Source organism: Taudactylus pleione, unplaced genomic scaffold (genome assembly GCF_031769625.1).
Source record: "Taudactylus pleione unplaced genomic scaffold, aTauple2 ptg000619l, whole genome shotgun sequence".
Lineage (NCBI taxonomy): Eukaryota > Metazoa > Chordata > Amphibia > Anura > Myobatrachidae > Taudactylus > Taudactylus pleione.
This window is the reverse complement of record NW_028285021.1, coordinates 4367432-4391063: the sequence shown is the minus strand read 5'-3', so window position 1 is coordinate 4391063 and position 23632 is coordinate 4367432. Positions and strand designations below refer to the sequence as shown.

Below are 23632 nucleotides of genomic sequence, written 5' to 3'. Positions count from 1 at the left end.
GTGCGTACACACTGGGCGATATTACTGAGCTATTGTACGATTAAGACATCATGCACAAATCGTGCACTAAAATGTAGGAAACGACCAGCGATGCGCGCGCCCGCTGGTCGTTTCCGACATTGTCCATCGCCTGAACATGCAGGCCAATCTGCCGATAACGACAGATTGGCCATGTTCAGGAATGATGGAGTGTGCCTGCACTGAACGACTGATCGTTCAGTGTAGGCACTGCAGGGGATCAGGAACGACGGTACAATTACAACGTCGTAATTGTACTGTATTTCCTGATCGCACAGTGTGTACGCACCTTTAAAGTCACAATGGAAAAACTGTAATATGTCCATAAAGCTTTTTAATGATGAGCAGAAAATAACTGAACAGATTTCTTTCCCTGCAGGTTATAGCACTTATCAGCCAAGATCTACTTCCAGAAGCTGGCTAACTCTTACTAAATCCAATTACGAATCTGGATGTTCTGCCCTCACCTACCCAGCTCCTCACTTCTGGGACAACCTACACAAGTCACTTATATCTGCCAGTCACCTAAAATCTTTAAAAGCTGTCACTCGCTTCTATTGGCAAGTATTAGAATGTAATGCTTAATACCTTCTGTCTGTAACCAAGTAACATTACTGGAAAATAAAGCCACTTTCAATCTTATCCTTCCTAGTAAAAGTATATTAAAAAAAAAAAAAAGTATGCAATTTGATGAAAAGGTGTTAAGAAAAAAAAAATTCAAAGAAGTAGTGAAAGTGGTTCCACTCACCTGCGCCCATTGGGGTCTCTATTTTCATCTGGTACAATTGAGGTTCTCTTCTTTCGCCGTCTCTTTTGAGATGGAGTCTTTGGCATCAACTCTGGCTCAGCACTAAAGTCGCTGTGGGCAGAAGAAAAAAAGAAAAAACAAAAGTAAAAATTACCATTTTGCAAACACCCACATACGGCTGGTTATGTCCTATCAATTTACAGTGCAGTAGGCACATACAGAAATAAGATATAAAGTTAGCTTTGAGGGGTGCGCCAATGTAGGATGAAGTTTAGTGTAAGCATTTCGTTTGTACCTACAACAGGAACTTGCAATATAAAACTCTAAGCAGCATTTGACTCTAAAGCAACTATGCAGATCACGCACAGGTCAAGGTGAACAGTGCTCTTCTGCAAAAGATCCTCTATGCTGACCTAGCTCACCCCCTGAATTAAGGGGGAGGGGGGTTAGATTAGTTAGTACTTACCTTAGCTGCTGTCGGGATCTTTACTGGTGCCGGTCTTCCAGAATCGGGATTTGCGTCTGGCGGTATTGCATACCGAACTCCAAAAACTGGGTACACAGACGATATGTCGCCCGATCCCGTGGCTCGGAGCACCATATATCGGGTACATTGTCTAGTGTGTACCATATATATGTGTGTGCTTCCGCAGGTCGCTAGCAGCACTGCCGACGGGGGATGTCGCTAATAACGCCATGTCGCAGAAGCAACATGACATGTAGCTCCCTCCCATTGGACCCAGCATTGGCAAGTGTGTATGCACTTGCCGTGTGCAAGATCCTGTCGCTGGCAATGTCGTGCAGGGTACACATTGTGTATGTTGTACCCAGCATTAGATCAGTAATGTAGCGTTCACGCTAGGCTGTTTTACCAGGACGCTGCATCCTGCCCTATTTCTGAAGGGCAGAAAGCACCCTGCACTCCAGCGCGGCGCCCCGCCGAGACAGCTTGCAGGTTCTGTCTACACCCGTGGATCAGAGTGTCCAGCAGGTGGTCAAAACTGCAGCGCAGTGGTCACCGCCGTTTATGCGCGCGGCAATCCATTCACTGCGACCGCAGCGCTTGGGGGCTGCCCCGGCATGTCCGTAAGTGCCGGGTACGCCCCCAGGAGTGATGAACAGGGGTCACGTCCCCTTTTCTTTGGCCACACTCCCTATTTGGGCACGCACAGAAGTGCCCTAGCTCTAGGTCTGGTGCCCTGCCTGCTGCCGGACCTAGAGTGAACACTAGTTATGTGGTGATGGATAGGGCTGCACTTCTGCTTGTCCACATTTTTTATGATTGGCAGCCACTATTACTGGTTGATTTGGTCTTGGACCACCAACATGTGGCACCACAGGGTGCCACAGTACCCAGTTTGGGAATCACTGCCTAATGGTGCATACACACGGTATGATCAGTCAGCGATAACGATATCTCTGACTGATCTCCCTGCACTGTCCCGGTGTGCTGGATGATCGATATTGATTATCCAGCACACCACCAACGATGGGCCAGCGACCCGCGATCAACGATCGCGGGTCCCTATGTAACCTGGTCGATATCGAACAGGTAGACCTGCATGCATGGCAGATTGACTATATTGATATCGTCCATACATGCCCGCGCATCGCTAGTCGTTTAAGGGTATAAAGGCACCAAAAAAAAAAATGCACGATCTGAACGATAGTTATCGTTCATATCGTGCATTTTTATCGTACAGTGTGTACGCACCATTAGACAGTATTATTCAGCAGCACAGAAATTCCTTTGAGTGTTTAAAGACTTTCTAGAAAGTTACACATGTATCCCCTTTGAAATATCAAATTATCTTGTATATGTACAGTATGCCAGACCTCATGTGTGGACTGATATGTAGTTTTCGGCCAAGTCGGAACATATCGGCCGGATGATTCATTGTGTACGGCTATCCTGCGTGCTCCCGCGGTCGTTAGCGATATCTTCTGATAGGTCACACTGCAAGGCCAACAAGACTATCGCATGCGGAGCCGCACAAGGTGATGGAAGGACAGAACAAGGGATCATTCCGTCCTTCATCACATCGTTCTAGTGAGTACCCAGCTTTAGGCAAAATTTCTCTCTACATAATCACTGCATAACCTTGAACGATATGAACTGTGCAAAATATACAGGCAAATAATTGTAGGAACCAATATATGAAGAACACACTATATAGAGGGATAAGCCATTGTTAGAATATCTTGCTGACCAATAATTTAATGGAGTACCCACGACTACCTTATTTATGCAAAATGTCTTTTGGCCAAATTTAGTGTGACATATACAATATCTAAAACTTGCCTCAGAGGCAGAAAAATATTTTACCTCTGCAGTGGTTGGACTGTAGCAATATCTAGTACAGCTATCCATTACAAACATAGCATTTATATGACAAATCGTAAATCACACAACAGATGCGCAGCTGTTAAATATTTTATTTGCACTCTTTCCTTTTGACACTATATCAGGCCTTGACAAATCCTGGGTGCCAGGTCGCCATGGCGACCAGAATATGCAGGGAGGGTGAAAGCAGACCCTCATCAGCCCCAGTGCAGATTAGTATCTGTAGTCTTGCAGTGGTCATTTCATGCACAGGAGTGCATGTGCTGAGAGTCGCCTGAGGTGACTGCTGTGTATGTCCGCCCTGGCTTCTCCTGTACGTCCCATCCTGCACTAACTCCTCTCCGTCCCTGGCGTGCGCTGACTCATCATCTCCATCCCGGGCCTGCTGTCTGTCCCAGTCTGAGCTTATCCTCCTGTACGTCCCATCCTGCACTAACTCCTCTCCGTCCCTGGCGTGCGCTGACTCATCATCTCCATCCCGGGCCTGCTGTCTGTCCCAGTCTGAGCTTATCCTCCTGTACGTCCTGGCTGCCTGCTGTATCCCAACTCCGGCTGTATAGAGCTCTCCAGTTAGAGGGTCTATGTGCGGCCAGGGTTTGCGGAGTGGCAAGCCCTGCACTACATTATTGAATATTTTGCTTTGTTCTTAGACATTTACAAAATATTTTGTGCTAGCTGTAGGTTAAAAAAAAAAATTTATTCTCCAAATGCACCATTTACAGACACTTTCTTTTGTATATTTGGTTGACTTCTTTGTGGTAGCAACACCTACTCCAAAAGAGTGGGGCAGGATGCACTAACCTTAAAATATACTCTGTAAGTCACTGTGGAATATGTGTGCACTATATAAATAACTGGTAATAAATAATGAATGTGGTTAAACCTCTGAATGACGCCGTTTTCGGAGGTATGACCGCATTTCACATACGTATCAAGCTCCAGAAAAAGAAACTTTCCGGACCTTACACCTGAGAGGCAATGTCATCTGTAGATGGTGTTGTCTAACAGAAGCATATTGGCTTCTTTTTCTGGCTGCATATGTGCAGAAGGGCTCCCAGGTCATAAACCAAGATGTCCCCACACCGCAAAGGCCTGCTTATCAGAAGAGCTGTCATTTGTGGTCTTAATTACAAAATTACATGTATACGACATTAATAAATGCTGCTATGCATGCGGTAAGTGGCAGGATGTATACCATTCCAAATGCGACGCTGTATATATCCTGCCCATTGTGCGATACATTGGTCAACAATAAAATCTGAAGATGCAAAGAATATTTCCTAGCACAACAGAGGTCTCTTCTCAATAACAAGTGTTATATATCTGCAATATGTTTGTTATCTATGCACATATCAAAATCAGCAGGAACATTTTCCGAAAATGTGTAAATAACGAGGATACAACATCTACAGCCCTAGCTACTAAGAGGAGTATCTAACCTTGGTTATCTAGGAATTACCATAGACTATAATCAGTATTCGCTTCTAAATTCCTTATACCATACTTGCCTCAAATGCAAGTTCCTACAGTTCTTCATAAAAGGGAACACAACATGCCTGGCCTCTGTGGGAAAATGCACTTTGCAGTAAAGTACTAGGCATTAAAATACATTGTTAGGAATACATATATTGGTTTACTTACAAAGGCACCACATAGGGCTCACAATCTCAGGGCTACAATAAGTGTGGCATAGGCACACACTTATTCACGGTCATTGCTCGCAACTGAATCAACCCCTTAGCAGGATATTGAGAAATACAATATGATGAGTAGCAACATTATCAAAACACATTACAGTTTGGGCACCCACACTAAGTTAAAACATGGTGGACAATTGCTTTAACAGTTTAAAAATAATCTAAACTTTGAGGCAAGCTTGCAGAAATTGCTGACTGTGATTTGCTAGTACATGCAGCTGAACTCACCTGCTAAACATTTTCCTAGCCGCCTCTTCAATCTCCAGGAGCCATACCATGTGCTTGCTATCCAGAAGCTGCACAAAGTCTTCTGTCTTACGAGCACAGACCTGCAGAAGCTGGGATACACTCTCCGGATCGCTCATGGTGGCGCCTGCAGAAAGTGTAGTAATAGGTTTATTGTTTTATGCATATAAACAGCAATATGTAACTAAACCTTTGTTTAGAAACTTTGAAATCTCCAACAAAATAGCCTATTTGATATTAATACAACTAAACACTGGTAATTTGCAAGTTTATAACAGACGTGGGGGCAGATTCAAGTAGCAGCTAAAGCTCTACCCTGAGGTATTCAATTAAGTGTCGCTATCCCGTACAGTATGCCCTTAACAGATTTATCCTTACAGCCTGAGGAGTTGCGATAACAAATATAAAAATGTACATTATATGCACCATCTGGGGTTTACTGCACAGGGTAACCCACAAATTCCAGGCACTTAACCTGGAATCTATGGGTTAACGAAAGTTAGCCATGCAAAGAAACTGCCTAATAACTGAGTAGCTCCTGGCATTAAACTCTGAGCTTTAGCCGCACGGAAAACACCCTGCCACAAATCTAACCTGCCCTAGGCTGTTACAAATTTTGAAAAATACTTGAGATTTAAAAACCGCAGACGTTGGAGAACATATTAGAAGTCAACATATGACCATTAAAGACATTACTCATATATAGACTCCCAAAGGAATTTTCAAATGCAAAAAAACATGGAGTCCGTTTGATTTCCATACCTCTTGTAGCAGTAAGCTTTAGGTGACTGCTCCCCAGTTATCGGAAATACCTAAACTATATTATACATCACTAGTGTTCACTCAGCTCCGGCGTCAGGCAGGGTGCCGAAGCTAGAGAGGGCACTTTTGTGCGCGCGTCAAAGGCGCGTGCGTGCTCAAAAAGGGCAGCGTGTCTATAAGACGCATCCCCTTTTAGTCACTCTTGGGGGCATGCCCGGCACTTACAGACATGTCGGGCAGCCCCCAAGCGCTGCAGACAAGGAGAATAGATGCCGGGCGCATGCGTCCGGCGTTTATTCTAAAGGCGGTGACCAGGTTACTGCACATTTCTCCACCCGGGGGACACTGCAATCCGCAGGTGAAGACGGCACCAGCAGGCTGTGAGGGCAGGGTGCTTTTTGCCCTCCAGAAGGAGGGCAGGGCACTGCGCCCCGCTAAAACAGCCTAGCGGGAACGCTACATCACTGCAAATAAAAACCATACCACAATTCAAACAAATCAGAATTACCACCCTCATACTGCATTACTGAAAATGTTAGCTCTAGCTTTCAGCAATGTGAGGTCCCTCACATATACATTTGAAGTTCATGCTATACGCCTCTTCCAACCAGTACACCTCAGAGTAGCTGTCATTTACCGTCCCCCTGGCCCTCCCTCCAAGTTCCTTGACAACTTTGCTTCCTGGCTCACTCACTTTCTCTCCTCAGACCTTCCCTCTATTATCCTCGGCGACTTCAATATTCCTATTGATATCCCCACAGAATCTGCTGCCTCCAAACTACTCACCCTCACTTCCTCATTTGGACTCTCCCAATGGACCTCCTCACCCTCCCATGTGAGTGGGCATTTGCTTGATCTGGTATTCACTCACCGTTGTGATATTTCTGCTTACTCCAATTCCCCATTCCCCCTCTCTGACCATCACCTCCTCTCTTTTAACCTATCCCTCTCTCCTTCCCCTCCACTACCTCCGAAAGCCACCATCACTAAGCGTAACATTGAAGCCATCGACACTGCTTTCTTTTCTTCCCTACTTGACTCACTTCTCTCCCCTATCCTCTCTTTCTCCTGCGCTGAACAAGCTACTTCCCTATACAATGCCTCCCTTACTTCTGCTCTTGACGTCAGTGACGGCCCGGGGGGCACATGGCACCCTGTCCCCCGGCCAAGCCCACCACTGCCCCTATTCTCTCTCTCTCCTGCCCTGAACAAGCCACTTCCCTATACAATGCCTACCTTACTTCTGCTCTGGACTCTCTTGCTCCGGCGATCACTACTCACCCTCGCAAATTCACACCTCAACCCTGGCATTCCAAATGCACCAGATACCTGCAAAAATGTTCACGAACCGCCGAGCGACAGTGGAGAAGATCACGTTCTCAGGCAGATTTTCTCCATTTCAAATTCATGCTGTCATCCTACAGTGCTGCCCTTTCCCTCTCTAAACAGTCATATTTCAAGAATCTCATCTCCTCCCTGTCCTCAAATCCCCAGCGTCTCTTTTCCACCTTCAACTCCCTCCTCTGCCCACCCCCTCCTCGTCTCCCCTCCTTGCTCTCTGCCACTGACTTTGCTACCTATTTCACATCTAAAATTGATTCTATACGTCAGGACACCAGATCCAACCAGTCCCCCAGCTCTCCACTTCCTCCTTTCCCGGATCACCCCTCCCCATCCATTTTACAGACTCTGACATCCTTCTCCCCTGTGACTGGAGAGGAAGTTAAGGCCCTTATCCAGTCCTCCCCCCCCCTTCCACCTCTCCCCTCGACCCTATCCCCTCCCTCTCTCCTTCTGCCTGCACCCATCTTGCCCACCTCCTTAATCTCTCCCTCTCATCTGGCACTGTTCCTTCTGCATTCAAGCATGCCCGTGTTTCCCCCATTCTTAACCTTGATCCAAACATTCTCTCTAACTACCGTCCAATCTCTCTCCTCCCTTTTGCCTCCAAACTCCTTGAGCGTATTGTTTACAACCGCCTCATCACATTTCTTTCCTCCCACTCCCTCCTTGACCCTTTTCAGTCTGGCTTCCGTTCTCTCCACTCCACTGAAACTGCCCTCACAAAAGTCAGCAACGACCTCCTTGCTGCCAAATCCAAGGGCCACTACTCACTGCTCATTCTCCTTGATCTCTCTGCTGCTTTTGACACTGTGGACCACCCTCTACTGCTGCATATACTGCACTCCCTTGGTCTACGTGACACTGCTCTCTCCTGGCTGTCCTCCTACCTCTCTGGCCGTTCCTTCTCTGTTTCCTCTCATGGCGACTCCTCCCCCCCACAGCCTCTTACAGTAGGTGTTCCCCAAGGTTCTGTTCTTGGACCTCTCCTATTCTCTCTCTATATGTCTTCTCTAGGTAAACTCATCAGCTCTTTTGACCTCCATTATCTCTATGCTGATGATACTCAGATCTACCTTTCCTCACCTGATCTTTCCCCCTCTCTACTGACTCATATCTCCAACTGTCTCTCTGCTATCTCTTCCTGGATGTCCCAGCGATTTCTCAAACTTAATATGTCTAAGACTGAGCTGATAGTCTTCCCACCCTCCCACATAACATCATGTCCCACTATTTCTTTATTAATAGATGGCATTACTATCTCATCTAGCCCCAAAGTGCGTTGTCTTGGAGTCATCCTGGACTCTTCTCTCTCCTTTAAACCACACATTCAGAACCTCTCACAGTCCTGTTGTTTCCATCTCAAGAACATTTCCAAGATCAGACCCTTTCTCACCCAGGATGCTACCAAAACCCTTGTACATTCACTGGTCATGTCCAGACTGGACTACTGTAACCTTCTCCTAGCTGGCCTCCCCAAATCCCATCTCTCTCCTCTCCAGTCTGTGCTCAATGCTGCTGCTCGGCTCATCTTCCTCTCCAAACGCTCTACATCTGCCTCCCCTCTTTTGCAAGCCCTCCACTGGCTCCCATTCCCTTTCAGAACCCAATTCAAGGCTCTTACACTCACCTACAAAGCCCTCACCCATTCCTCTCCCATTTACATCTCTGATCTCATCTCCCTTCACTCTTCTGTCCGCCCTCTTCGTTCACTTAATACACGCCGCCTTTCATGCCAATTGATTACTTCCTCCCACTCCCGCCTCAAAAACTTTGCCCGTGCTGCTCCTCACCTTTGGAACTCCCTCCCTCTCCCTATCAGAATCTGCACCTCTCTACCATCTTTCAAACGAGCTCTTAAGACCCACTACTTCATTAAAGCCTTCCAGCTCTCATCCTAACTTGCTGCTACGTCTTCCTTTCTCCCGGCCCACCCCATTCTGTGTCACTCCTGTTTGTCTTCCCCTCCCTTAAAGAATGTAAGCTCTTTCGAGCAGGGCCCTCTACCCTCTTGTGCTTCTCCCTACTGTAATTTAATTTATCTCTTACTATCCACTAGGGCAACTAACACTTGGCTGCTTATGCGGGCGTTAATGTCACTAATATAGCAATGTTTATCCATGTCCTGTATTGTATTGTAAGTCAATGGTTACTTTTTTGTCTATGTACTTTGTAAGGCGCTGCGGAACACTTGTGGCGCCATATAAATAAATGATAATAATAATAATATAAATGCTGGGCATACACTGGCAGATAAAAGGTCTGTCAGACCCACAGGCATTTTATCTTGCAGTCTGACACCCAGCAGATATAAGGCTAGACACTGGGATATTTCAGTGTATGGCACCCGATATCTGCACTCTGTCCCCTTCTCTACAGGAACAGGGGAAATGTCCATCGTTTGGCCGCAGCAGTGTATACACTGCCCGATGCAGCTGACTTAAGTTAAAAAAAATATCACATCAGACACACACACACCCAACAGATTGATATTTTCGGGTCGGTCACGTGCGCACACAGTATAATTACCTGGGTGACCCACCGATATTAGGCGGATTGCCCAGAAAATTGTATAGTGAATTCCAGCATAAAGCGCTTAGGGGGCAGTCAGAACTCTCAGTTTTGCTTTTCTAGAGATTTACAGTATGACCAACACTTAGTACATCACTTGCTGGGCAGATGTTGTGGTACCTCAATTTCAGTGGCTGCAAATACCATAGGGCATATCTATAGGAATTGGGGCATGTTAAGTCCATTACTGATTAGGACCAGAAACTAAAGGTGCATATCTACTACAAGATAAAAATGAACGCTTACGACATTGTTATCGTTCATTAATCGTGCAGTGAATATGCCGGCAACGACCAGCGATGCACGCTCCCGCTGATCATTACCGGCATCTGTCATCGCCTGAACATGCTGCACAACCTGCTGATCTAGTCAGGTTGTGTATGCTCAGGGATGAGGGAGGGTGTCTGCACTGAACAATGCATCGTTCAGTGTGGGCACAATAACCTCTGCACGGTATGATGAACGATTACTATGTTGTAATTGTACAGTCGTTCTACACTCGTGTAGTGGATATGCACCTTAAGAGCAACATCCATATTTTTTTTTATTTTTTTTTTAACAAAGAGACCTGCACCAATTTATCTTGGGGACTGTCATCTAATTAACAGACCTTGTTCCTAAAGGATGCTCTGATATCTTTACTATCACTATTTAATTTATCCATCTACATTCCAATATATTTACCACAAACTTGCAGCTATAAATAGGTGAAGACAGTGGTCACTACAAATTTTTAGTCTTTGAAGGAAAATAAACACTTATGCGGCCCATACACTGAGCTATTTTTTGCACAATGTGCATGATTTCGATCGTTCGTTCCGATCCATAAGGCTTTGTTTTGGTATTTTTGCGATGCCGATGCGTGTCCCCGCCGTCGTATAGTTGGATCGTACATCTTACGGAGAAACCGTAAAATTGCGATCTGTTGTGTAGGATGTATTATGATGTATGTATGATTGCAAACGATCAATCGTACACCATTTGACCACATCGTATGGAGACTTTCAAAGGAAGAATCGCAAGGGCAATCATACAACACGTTGTGAGGTTTCTAATTGCACAGTGTATGGTCGGCTTTAGTTTTCATATTTTGTTTGTATCGACTGAGCAAATTTCTTAACCAATGATACTGTCATATTTAAAGGGGTCCATAGACCTCTCCGTTTCACCTATTTCCTGAGCCGCACTTTTGATCAGCGGCCAACGATGTTTGCCAATCCATCTAGGAATTGGGGAAATTCTTCCTGTTATAAATCTCCGGATTGCTAATCGCGATCATATTTTGGTTGCGATTGATAAATCAAGGAAAATTCAACATGTTGGACTTCACTGATGCCCTGGCGTCAGGGGATCAGGGTACTGCGACAATGCCTATGTTTGGGGGCCTTAACTTAGTTAAATTTTTTTTTTTTTGCGAGGTTATTTATCCTAATGTTGATAACAAGTTCCACTCTAGAGCCATTTGTCTTAATGCCCTTGGAATAAGGGATACAGCAATGTCCCTTTAAACAGCAGCAGTGGATTTTGGGGGAGGGGGATACAGATATATATTACACACATTTAGGGATATCAAGTTTTTAAAACTATAAACTTTACTTGTTTATGTTGGAATTATAACAGGGTACAGTGTCATAAATACATATAAAACAAAAAGTACCAAAAAGCTACAAATAACTAAATATGTATGTTGTAATGGTAGCATTACTGCCTCACAGCACTGAGGTTGTGGGTTCAATTCCCAACACGGCCCTAACTGTGTGGAGTTTGTATATTCTCCCTTTGCTTGCGTGGGTTTCCTCCGGGTGCTCCGGTTTCCTCCCACACTCCAAAAATATACTTGTAGGTTAATTGGCTCCCAACAAAAATTAACCCTAGTGTGTATGTGTGTGAGCATGTGGTAGGGAACATAGATTGTAAGCTCCACTGGGGCAGGGACTGATGTGAATGGCCAACTATTCTCTGTAAAGCGCTGCGGAATGTGTGTGCGCTATATATATAACTGGTAATAAATAATTAATAAAATAAATGTTGTATGGATGGCATTAAGAGAAGTAGAATCTGGCCACAAATAAACAGTGCGCACTCAGAAAACAGAGCCAAAGTTATGGTATGCTTTCTTCTGTGGCATTTTATTTACCAACATTTACTTATATATAGAGCCAGCATGTTCCATTGGGCTTTACAACTGGGAAATAGAACAGTAATAAAACAAGACTGAATAATAACAGACAGAAAAAGAGGGACCTTAATACAAAACATATTACTGTTATATAGCTCCAGTTAAATGTCACCACAATACAGCCACTACAAATACAGCTGAGCAATGTTTTGCTACTGCGCACACAAAAAAGGTCTAGAAAACCCCTATGCGAACCAATGAGTGCGATACCTTCACAATTGCGTACAGTATTGCCAATAATTGAGAAGGGGTTTGCAATCCCTGGACATATCAGGGTGGAGATTGGGAGGGGGACCAAAGCTGATCGCAAAAAGGGTCTGTTTTTGCATTTTATGGGCATGTCTGGGAACACTGCTGTATTCCCAATCGCAAATCCAATACTTCAGAGGCCATGTTGGGTTGGATTTGAGGAGAGTAGCTAGAGTAGTCTCTAGGATACCGCAGATGTCAAAGGTGCGACCAACATTGGTGTGTTTACAATCTCCACCGCAAATGCACAGACCACAGAGCCCGTAAGTGGGCGACACACTGCTCGTACACTCCATTGCACAAAGGGAAGGCTGAAATTAGCATCTGCATATTCCCACAACCACCATCGCAAGAGCGGCTGTACAAGCAATCATGTTTGAACCAGGTCCTTTGACAGACTTGTATAGTGGCAACAGCAGTCACAGATACTGGTGGGTGCATGTAACCTGACAAGCCTGCAGCCAACAGGTCACTAGTCTTGCTATATCAACAGCAGCAGCACACTCCCCACCAGCTAGCAATGACTCCATGGCATGGCCAGTACCGTGTGTGTATATGTGATATATATATATATATATATATCACATTCACATATACACACAAAGTCTCAGACTCTTGTGATTACGTGCAGACACCTACAGACATAGATTATGCCTGTGCTGGGGACCCTTCAGAGCACACAGACAGGCGTCACTTAGACCCTCATCAGCACATATCTACCGGACAACAGCGACCTCGCCATCACCTACACCATAAGGACTGACAGCAGCAGGCTTCTGAACGCCCCGATTCTTACCTACACCGGGACCGGTCTCCCGACTCCTCACGTCCCCGTTGATGTTTCTGTCTCCCCGCCGGCACTGGGAGATCCGCCCGCTCCCGCCTAAACCGTTCAAATAGTTCAAATCGTAACGGCCGCTGCCACAGGCGCAGTGACGTCAGAAGGAGGGCCCTGGAACCATAGAGATGCAGTGTCAGAGGATAGAAGGGTTACGTGGAGGACTGGAAGGAAATGCCGAACAAAAGAGTTGCGGCATGTGACTGGGGGGAAGCAGAAAATGTCATACTGTACAGTAGTTATAATATACTATTCTTCTTCCTGTTAGAGTAATGCGGACCGGCTCAGTGACTGCAGGGCAGTATATATATCAGGCGTGCTGGGCTGCCCTGTGCACTGCAGCAGACTCATCTGCGTCATTCCCTGTACCAAATTGGAGATTGTATTTATTCCACCAAATCTAGTATTAGGGCCTGATTCAGACCCGGTCGCAAGCGATGAGTGCTTGCAACCGGGTCGATGGTGGCCCACAGCGCATGCACACGACGGAGTGATGTCAGTGGAGAGATTCCGGCTCTGTTAGAGCCGATGTCTCTCTGGGGCTTGCGGCCACGAGACCCACCCACAGCTATGCGAGCGGCCAGGAGGCCGCACAAAAAAAAACCCGCCCTGATTCAGAGCGAGTGCTCGTTTAGAGCGTCCGGCTCTGAATTAGGGCCTGATTCAGACCCGGTCACTCTGACAGAGCGCTCGCTCTGAATCAGGGCCGGGCTTTTTTTTTTTTGGTTCGGGCTCTCGGCCGCTCGCATAGCTGTGGGTGACCACACACAGCTATTGCGAGCGGCCATGATGATGGTCGCAATGGTCAAGATCATCGCGACCATCGGGCTTGCGACGAGACCCTTGTGGTAGGGTCTCGTGGCCGCAAGCCCTCAGAGCCGGAATCTCTTCACTGACATCACTCGTGATGTCAGTGGGGCTGCCTCCAAACGGCAGGCGTTCTCATGGGATCGTCTACGTTTGGACAGCCACCCCCCCCCCCGGCCTGCCCACCAAAGAGGGCGAGCTGTCACTCAACATCGACAGCTCGCCCCCTTTGTGCTAGACCCGGAGCGACGGAGTGCCCGTCGCTAGCCGGGTCTCGCGCATGCGCGCGATGGAGCCAGCTCCGTCGTGCGCATGCGCTGTGGGCCACCATCAACCCGGTTGAAAGCGCTCAGCGCTTGCGACCGGGTCTGAATCAGGCCCTTAGTGCGGTGTGTGTGGATGTCTGGCAGCTGCGTCCATGCTGTCAGAGGGCTGGTCCGCTGAATTTACACTGACCTGGCCGTATTCTGAGACTGACATTGACAGCATGGCTTTTATACTGACAGAGACTTGGTGGCTATAAGTATTTACAACTAATAGTTGCTATTGGTTCATACAGATAGAAGTGAATTTGCCAATTTAAACCTAGACTCCCAGGCACTCCTGAATTACACAGGTTATTTGGCTGATTAAAACCTGGTAAAATACAGGGTTGAAGTCAGCCAGACCTGTGTAATTCATGTGCCCCTGTTTAAAGGGATCGTATTATAGGTATGCGTTTATGATGCCGGCGGTCGCTATGCCGACCACCGGGATCTCCATTACAGAATCCCGGCGAGGGTTAATCTACGCTGGGAGACCCGATCGAAGGGATGCCGAGCGCGGACAGCCGCAGTGGGGGGAGGGTTATGTTTAGGGTTCTGGGGGGGGACTTAGGGTTAGGCACCCCCCCATCAGATGTTAGGTTTAGGCTAGGGGGAGGGAGGGTGAGGGTTAGGCACCCCTGGGGGGAACTTAGGGTTAGCCACCCCCCCGGAGGACTTAGGTTTAGATGGCAAGGAAAGGGGGGATTAGGGTTACACACCCTAAAGGAGGGTTAGGGAGTAGATTAGGAAATACTTACCTTTCGCACGATCGGGATTTCCTTCCACGTCGGGCTGGTGCTGCCGGGATTTTAACCGCCGGCCATGCGGTCGGTGGTGTAACATATGTATTCCGTATTATATAGACACACGGGATCGGTATGGAATTCCGCCGGCTGGACCGGGCGGTTCAAATCCCGACGCTGGTAGCCCGGCAGTGAAGATCCCGACAGGTAAGCATTTTAACTATTCACTAACCTAACCCTCCCCTAGGGATGCCTAACCCTAACCTCCCCAGAAGTGCCTAACCGTAACCCCCCTGTAAGTGCCAAAACCTAACCCCCCCTTCCCCACAGCCTAAACCTAAATCTCCCAGGGGGTGCCTGTGCCTAACCCCCCCCCCCCTTACCCTAGCCTAACCCTCCAGGGGGGGTGCCTGACCCTTAGTCCCCCCCGGGAGCCCCTAACCCTCCCCCCGCGGCTGTCCGCGCCCGCCACCCGGCTTACCTTCGATCGGTATGCTTAGGTAAAATGACAGGCGTCGGGATTTCGACGCCTGCCTTTAGACACCCGCCGAGATTAGACGGTCGGCTTCCTGACTCTATCCCATACACACACACACAAATGAAAGCTACAGGCAGCTCCTAGTGCAATAAATTAGTGAACCAATGCTGTTTACACACTGGCAGATATATCGGACGTTCAATCGAACGGACAATATATTGTGTACAGATGATATGTCTGTGAACCATGTCTGCAGATATATTGGGGCATCGTGCTGTGTGTACGGGTCGTCAGCCGACTGCTCGTACACTTGCTGCAGGGGCCGCCGGTGACTGACAGCTCAACTGGATGGGCACATGTAAATAGTAGGTATGAAGTAGTAAGGCACCTCTAGGCACTATATGTAGACACAATAAAATGAAAATTATACTGTACTTGCCTCACGGGCAAATATTCTCCAGCATCAGAAATACATGACATAAAAAGTAGAAAACCAGCACAATAGTGCAATAATGCTTTTTCAGGCCGCTGCATGCTGCTAGAAGAACCCACCTTGTTGTAATACAAACAGTGAGTCACACAGGGGAACCTCCGGAACCCCCTGGTTGCAATACAACGCTGTTTTACCACATTCATCTGGTACAGGTCCACAAATAGACATTTTATTTATGTTTATCATGACTTTTCATCTTATGTAATTTTATTTTATTTAGAGAACTCATTTGTCAACATTTTTACTATTTACATTCCTCGTGGCTTCTTAGCTAATTAAAAATCTTTAATATTTTACAAAAAGCATTATTGCACTATTGTGCTTGTTTTCTACTTTTTATTTCGGGCATGTTCCATTGAACAGGTGAAATATCTGTAATGCTGGGTACACACTGGCCGATATATTGGCAGATCAATTGATCGGCCAATATATATCGTTCCCCCGTCGGCCAGTGTGTACAGACGATATGTTTGTGAACAACGTCTTTCACAGACATATCGCATTGGCTGTGCTGCACAGCCAATGAACAGATATGTCTGCAGACATACCTGACCATCGGCAAGTGTGTACGTACGATAAGCCGATCGCTGTACACAGGGGTGCAGAGAGGGGGGAGGAGCCGCGAGCGAGTACTAACCCGGGTCCGGCACAGCTCCCCATCCACAGCAGCGCAGCACACGCTGTACCCAGTTTAAGTGTCCAGTGACTTATGTTGGTGTCATAACAGGCCGTTATCACTCCACGTTTAAAGCACAGCGTCTATTCAGAACGAAAATATTTCATGGCTGTGTCAGATGTTCACTCTCCAGCCTGCGACTCTGGTTACCAGCTCTGTAGGGCTGTTGTGCTCTCCTTGGCATTAGCACTGCAGAAGCCACATACCCCAGTCACAGACCTGCCACGGGTCAGAGTAACACAACAGAACTTCAATACACAACAGCCAACCATAGGATAAGTACATTGCCTAAGTACAAAACATTACTATAACACCGCAGACAGTGCGGGACAAGTAACAGGGGCATGGGTAAGGCAACTTGGTGCTAAAAGGCGCATGCGTGGTGACTTACTGCGGGGGAAGAGGAAGAGCAGAGGTAGTCAAACCAGTACTCAGTGATCCTGTACCTAATGTATGGGCAAGCAGCAAGTGTCTGAGTTACTGAATTACAAAAAGGAGACAGAAGAGAATAGCACAGGTGACATTGATTGTGCTAAGGAAAGGGGGATGACGACTAAGGAGGTATCCCTACACGAGAATGTTAATATACTAAGGGGAAGGGATAAACAATTGGAGGGTGAACTGGGGAGGATGCATGGTGGAGTAGTAGAGAAGATGAGGGCGAGTTACGAGGAAGGCTGGCAAGCTTTAATAAACAGGTGTGTCCATAGAGTGCGTTTAAAACTGGGGAGACTGGTAGAAAGTCTGACCAGGTGAGGCAGTGGGTTCCAGAAAAGGGGGACACAACAGGCAAAATCTAGTAGAGTGTGAGAGATGAAGTGACCAGGGTGAAGGTGAGCTGGTGGTCATTGGAGGAGCAGAGAATTAAGGAGGGAGTGTTCATAGAAATGAGGTTAGAGATGTATAGAGGTGGAGAGTGGTGTGAGAGTTTAAATGCATTTCGAGGGGAATAGGAAGCTGGTGAAGTTGGGTACAGAGGGAGGAAGAATTATGTATGGCGAAAGAGGAGAATGAGATAAGCAGGATCCTTAAGGATAGATTGAAATGTTAAGAGGCAAGGGTGATGAGAGGCCAGAGAGGAGAAGGTTACAGTAGTCAAAGCGGAAGATGATGCAGACGTGGAAGTGGCAGAATTGGGAGATTAAAAGACAGCCGAGTCGAGAATGACTCCCAGGCATGAAAAGCAAAGGTAATGTTATTAGTAGAAAGAGGGAGAGGAGGTGGAGAAATTCTGGAAGCGGAGGGACAATGGGTTTGGTCTCTGCCATAAAATGCTGGCATATCCTGGATGAGATGTCAGAAAGTCAGAGACGTGAGGAAAAATGGAGGGAAAGATGTATTTGAGTGTCAAAGCAAATTGTTTTGAAGGCCAGAGCTGAGGAGACATCACATCTGTTAGAGCCGAAATCTCTCTGGGGCTTGCGGCAACGAGACCCTACCACAATGGTCTCGTCGCAAGCCCGATGGTCGCGATGGTCTTGACCATCGCGACCATCTTCCTGGCCGCTCGCTATAGCTGTGGGTGGCCACAGCTATGCAAGCGGCCAGGAGGCTGCTCTAAAAAAACGAGAAGGCCGGCCCTGATCCATAGCACACTAACATGGTAACAAGCCTCACGATAATTCTGGTTTAATACATAGGCACTTGTTAGTATATTAATTTGCAACACGGGCGAGAGTCCAGATGATTAAAATAGACAACATGGAGACTTCATTATTATCCTATGTATGGCGCCACAAGGGTTACATAGCGCCTTACAATGTAAGTAAGCAGAAACAGTGTACACAAAACCAGTAAAAGAATGCAAAAGACTAACAATACAAAACACTGCAGAACACAATACCCACAAAAGTAGTGGCAGCTGTTGAACCCAGAGATTTGGGGCCATTATGGGCAGTGAGGAGGAGATGATGGTGTAAGTGAGGGAATGAAAAGCACATGAGAGAAGAGGGCCCTGCTCGTGAGAGCTTACAATCTAAAGAACATGGTCACTATCCACATTTCCTAAAGAAAACAGTGGTTGAAACGCGTTGGTAGGATTTACAGAGCAAGACTTATCATTTACACTTAACTCATTGCCGAATTTAGACACAGACGAACCATTGCGCTTTTCCAGTGCACCGGCTCCAGCAATTATTGTTCGATTACCTCAGAGTGATCTACATGGATTGGATGTAGCAGGTGTCTCATACCAACAGCACTACTGGACCAACGGGAGGGGTACTTTCCCAGCGTTGCCCACAACAGTCCAATACCAAGGAGTTAGGTCTGTCTGGGTGCCACCACAGATATAATGGGCTAGTAGTGTGAGTACCAGCTGCCTATCATCCATGGTAGTTAATGATCTGTGGTACCCCCTTCACTTTCAACTCAACATCCTGTTCATACAAGTTAAAAGCAGAAGTAACTTTGAACATCAGGAGAACACCAAGTCAATTCACTTGTACCTTCCTTGTAAGGACTTATTTGTTCTAGACTATTGTGCAAGATTTCCCATCAAGGATTCTATAAGAGACATCCCCACTACTGACACACTCAGTCTATGGGAATAACCCTTTTCCCCATTCCCCTCACCCCACCTATATTTATAATCAAAATCATTGTTCTTCATATCATAATCTCTTCTGCTTGTGATGCAGAGTTATCCAATCATCACCCTACAACCACACTAGTCAAGGAAAAGCAGCAAGAACAGAAGCCATGTGTGTGATATCCACCCTCCTGCAATCATACTCTGAACTTTATTCATTCAACTTATTTAAATGTATGTGATATCTTAAATTGTTGCAATACCTATTTCATACCTGTTACCTATTTTTGTGATGTCAGTGAAGCACAGTTTATGATGGCATACTGGGCTGTTGTTTACATAGTCAAACGCGGCAATTTAACACCTTAGGTCAGCTGGACATGTCTCAGATGTAGCCTGTGTTAATCAGCCACAGTATATCTTACTAGTCAGTTCTAAGAGAGCTGTGCTCAATTGAGCTGTGCATCCCATGCACGAAGTATCCTACAGTATGCGCATAGTATCCAAAATGAACAGTTAAAAAACAGTTGAACAAACATTGACCAACATCAAAAAGCAGGTAATTTCTAAATGCAAACAATATGTATTTGTATTCTAAGGATTTTCTCTTTTTATTCTAAATCATGTACCAAATATTATTCATTCTTATTTCACTCCATGGCATGTTCTCTAAGGCTATTACATCCTTTACTCTCCCTGCAGCTCACCCCTCTGTAGATATTGCAGCCTCAATAATCTGCTCCCCTCTTGTGTACACACATGAGCTATTTACTTATCTTTCTAAATTGACCATAACATCCCTACACACATGCCCTACTCACAACAGAATATAAATCCAGCAAACCTCAGACACATCACATGCCTCACATCACCCTCCAAAACACTGAAATGTGCCTTATGGAATTCACGCTCTGTCTGCAACAAACTAACATCCATCCATGACCTCTTTATTTCAAATAACCTCAATCTTCTGGCATTAACAGAAACATGGCTCACACAGACACTTCTTCCCCTGCAGCGCTCTTGCATGGTGGCCTACATTTCACACACATATACAGGCCTGGTAATAGTAAAGGAGGTGGAGTAGGAATACTACTGTCCCAATCTTTTACATACACAGTTATTCCACAGGTACCATCCCTTACATTTACATCATTTGAAGTAGATTCTATTAGGACTTTCACTCCTTTCTATCTGCGCATTGCTCTATTGTCCACCTGGACCACACAAACAATTTCTGGAACATTTTTCTGCCAGGCCTCCTCACTTCCTATCCTCTGACATCTCCACCATTATCATGGGTGATTTCAATATCCCCATTGACAGTCCACAATCCCCTCATGCCTCCAAACTTCTCTCAACATCTTCTCTTGGCCTCTCCCAATGGACTGACTCCTCTACTCATCAAGATGGTCACTGCCTTGATCTTGTATTTTCCAGACTATGCTCAGTCTCTGATTTCACTAATTCTCCTTTCCCTCTCTCAGATCATAACCTTATCACCTGCACACTCTCCTCCATTACGTCAAACTCAATGCCAAGCAAATTAACCAAACCTCCTCAAACCCGCAGAAATATTAATGCTATTAATTTTGAACAACTATCCACCTCTCTGCAACAATCACTCTTACCTATTTCTAATTTCACTTCTCCTGAGACTGCTGTATCACATTTGAACCAGACCCTAGAACAAGCCCTTGATGAAGTAGCTCCAGCTACCTACCCATCACATTCCGCGTAGACTTAGATGTCAACCATGGCATTCCAAATTCACAAGACACCTACAAAACCTCTCACGTAAAGTAGAACGTCAGTGGCGAAAGTCTCATACTCCAAGTGACTTCCTCACATATAAGACGATCTACCACTCATCATAATGTTCTGGATAATGCCAAAGAGACATATGTCCAATCTGTTAATTCTGCCCAAGCCTCTAATCCCAAGCAACTTTTTAATACATTTAAATCACTTCTTACCCCTCCGTCACCCAACCCACCTGCTACTATCAGTGCGCAAGATCTTTCTTCCTATTTCAAGAACAAGATTGATAATATCCGAAATGAAATGGTATGCACTTCCTCAGCCAGGGTCTTGTTCAATTCCCTACCTGAACCCAGTGGCATGTTCTCATCATTTGACCCCACTAATGAAGATGAAGTATCTACACTCTTCTCATCCTCCTACTCTACTACCTATCCTCTTGATCCTATACCCTCACAAATCAGTAAAGCTCTGTCTCCTGTGCTCATTCCACACTTAACTAAAATCTGTAATCTCTCTCTACTGGTATCTTTCCATCACTGTTCAAGCATGCAGTGATCACTCCCATTTTGAAAAAAAAAAATTCTGACCCTAACTCTCAAATTATCTCCCAGCTACCTTGCCCCTCCAAGCTACTTGAGAAACTTGCCTACACTCGCCTCACACACTTTCTTAACACCCACAACTTATTGGACCCAATTCAGTCAGGCTTTCATTCCCAACACTCAACTGAGACAGCACTGACTAAGGTAGTAAATGATCTGGTCACTGCCAAGGCTAAAGGCCATTATTCACTTCTAATTCTTCTAGATCTCTCTGCTGCCTTTGACACTGTTGACCACTGTCAATTTCTACCGGCCAATAGTAGTTACCAACCTGATATCTCTATTACTGTTGACAACTCAACAATCAACCCCACCCCATAAGCTCGCTGCCTAGGTGTCATCCTTGACTCTGAACTGTCTTTTGTTCCCCACATTCAATATGTCTCTAAATCCTGTTACATACATCTAAAAAACATAGCCAAAATTTGACCATTTCTTACGCAAGACACTGCAAAAACTCCAATACACGCACTCGTTATTTCCTGCATTGACTATTGCAATAGTCTCCTTATTGGTCTTCCCAAAAACAGGCTCTCCCCACTACAATCCATTTTGAATGCAGCTGCGAGGTTGATCTTTCTCACCAAACGTTCAGTGTCTGCTGATCCACTCTGTCAGTCCCTCCATTGGCTGCCCGTCTTCTACCGTATTCAATTTAAAATACTTACACTCACACATAAAGCTATTAACCAAATCACACCAACATCTCTTCACTTATCTCAAAATATCTTCCAACCCGACATCTCCGCTCTGCACGCACAAGATCTGCGTCTCGCATTACTTGTTCCCATGCACAGTTACAGGACTTTTTTCAGGCTGCACACACCCTGTGGAATGCCCTCCCATGCACAATAAGACTTTCCACTAGTTTCCAAACATTCAAGCGTTCTCTGAAAACTCACCTCTTCAGACAAACTTAGCAGATTCCAGGACCGCCCACCTAACCTTTTATAGCTCCCTATCTAATACTCTCTTCTTATAGTAAACACCTATCACATCTTCTCTTTCTTCAATTTAACATCCTCCTAACCCTAGGCCAACTTTCCAGTGTGATTGGATTATACAGCCCACCAAGAACATCTGCAATCGGGCTGGACCAATTTGCAATATGTAGCACCTATCCTTGTGTACCAACACCTATTTCCCTATAGGTTGTAAGCTTGCGAGCAAGGCCCTCTTAACCTTATGTATGTCTTTTATGTATGTATGTATGTATGTCTTTTACAACCCATTAAAATGTTAATGTTGATTCAAATTGTAAAATCGCAACGGAATTTGCTGTGCTATATAAGAAACTGTTAATAAATAAATAAGCCAGACCTTAAAAATGTCTATATTTTTCGATGAATAATCTATATAGAGAAACAGTACAGCATTGGAAATACCCTACCCTGGAATGAGTTAGTATAAACTTAATCTATGTTAACAAAAGGCTCTAGGAGTCATTTTTACCATATTAAGAAATAGATATGTGGAACAAATATTTTTATCCCATCCTACCAGTTTTTACAATATTATTACATGGGCATTTTATAGATTGTAAGGTATCATTATAACACAATTTTACTAATGTCATCTAATAATTGAATGGGCTCAATCCAATTAACTCGTTCCCGCATGCGAGGAGGGCGAATTGCCCATGAAACGGCATCGGAGGTCGTCCCCTATGGGACTGCAAACAAAATCCGTCAGTACCATAAGTACACTTACTTGGTTGAGAACATCCTAACCTTAAAAATGTTGAAAAACCATTAAAAAAAAAAATGTGTTGACCATTTTTGTGTCGATCTTTTAAACCTGTCAACCTTTTAAGCCTGTCGATCTGCATTGTCGGCCATTTGTCAGTCGACCTATTGCATGCCGACAATCTGGTGTCGACCTATTGATTTTCATTCTAATTACTGTCAACCTTCCATCCGGATACCATACCATTCACACTTTACGGGTTATAAATTACACTGCAAGCTCTTTCTATATAGGTGTAGCACTTGAACGATCTACTTTTATATCATTATTTTTTAAGGTGACTATAAGGCATACACAAAACCTGCATGAAAATGATGTAAGTAGAATAATAAAGACCGTACAATAGTAATACCTGTAATGCAAATGTCTCCAAAGAGGTGTGCAATAATGTAACTCCATCTTCTTTATCTAGAAGTCTGCCCATTGGGACTGACTCAGACATGTACATAAACCCAATGGCTTATGTACATCTTATTTTTTTGTGGGTCTGTGCAT

General features: G+C 45.4%; 1 protein-coding gene across 2 annotated transcripts in view; it reads right to left on the bottom strand.

Annotated features, from left to right (window-relative positions):
• INCENP (inner centromere protein) overlaps positions 1-13121 on the bottom strand; it is a 42133-nt gene extending 29012 nt beyond the window's left edge. Inside the window, exons 1-3 of one of the 2 annotated variants that reach the window (XM_088454549.1) lie at positions 12952-13121; positions 5036-5180; positions 767-877 (exon numbers count right to left, since the gene is read on the bottom strand). In XM_088454549.1, the coding sequence (XP_088310675.1) occupies positions 767-877; positions 5036-5172 (248 nt within the window). In that variant the 5' untranslated portion in view covers positions 5173-5180; positions 12952-13121. The remainder of the gene's footprint in view (positions 1-766; positions 878-5035; positions 5181-12951) is intronic. The other variant, XM_088454550.1, reaches the window with a different exon arrangement.
• Between the last annotated feature and the right edge of the window lie 10511 nt (positions 13122-23632).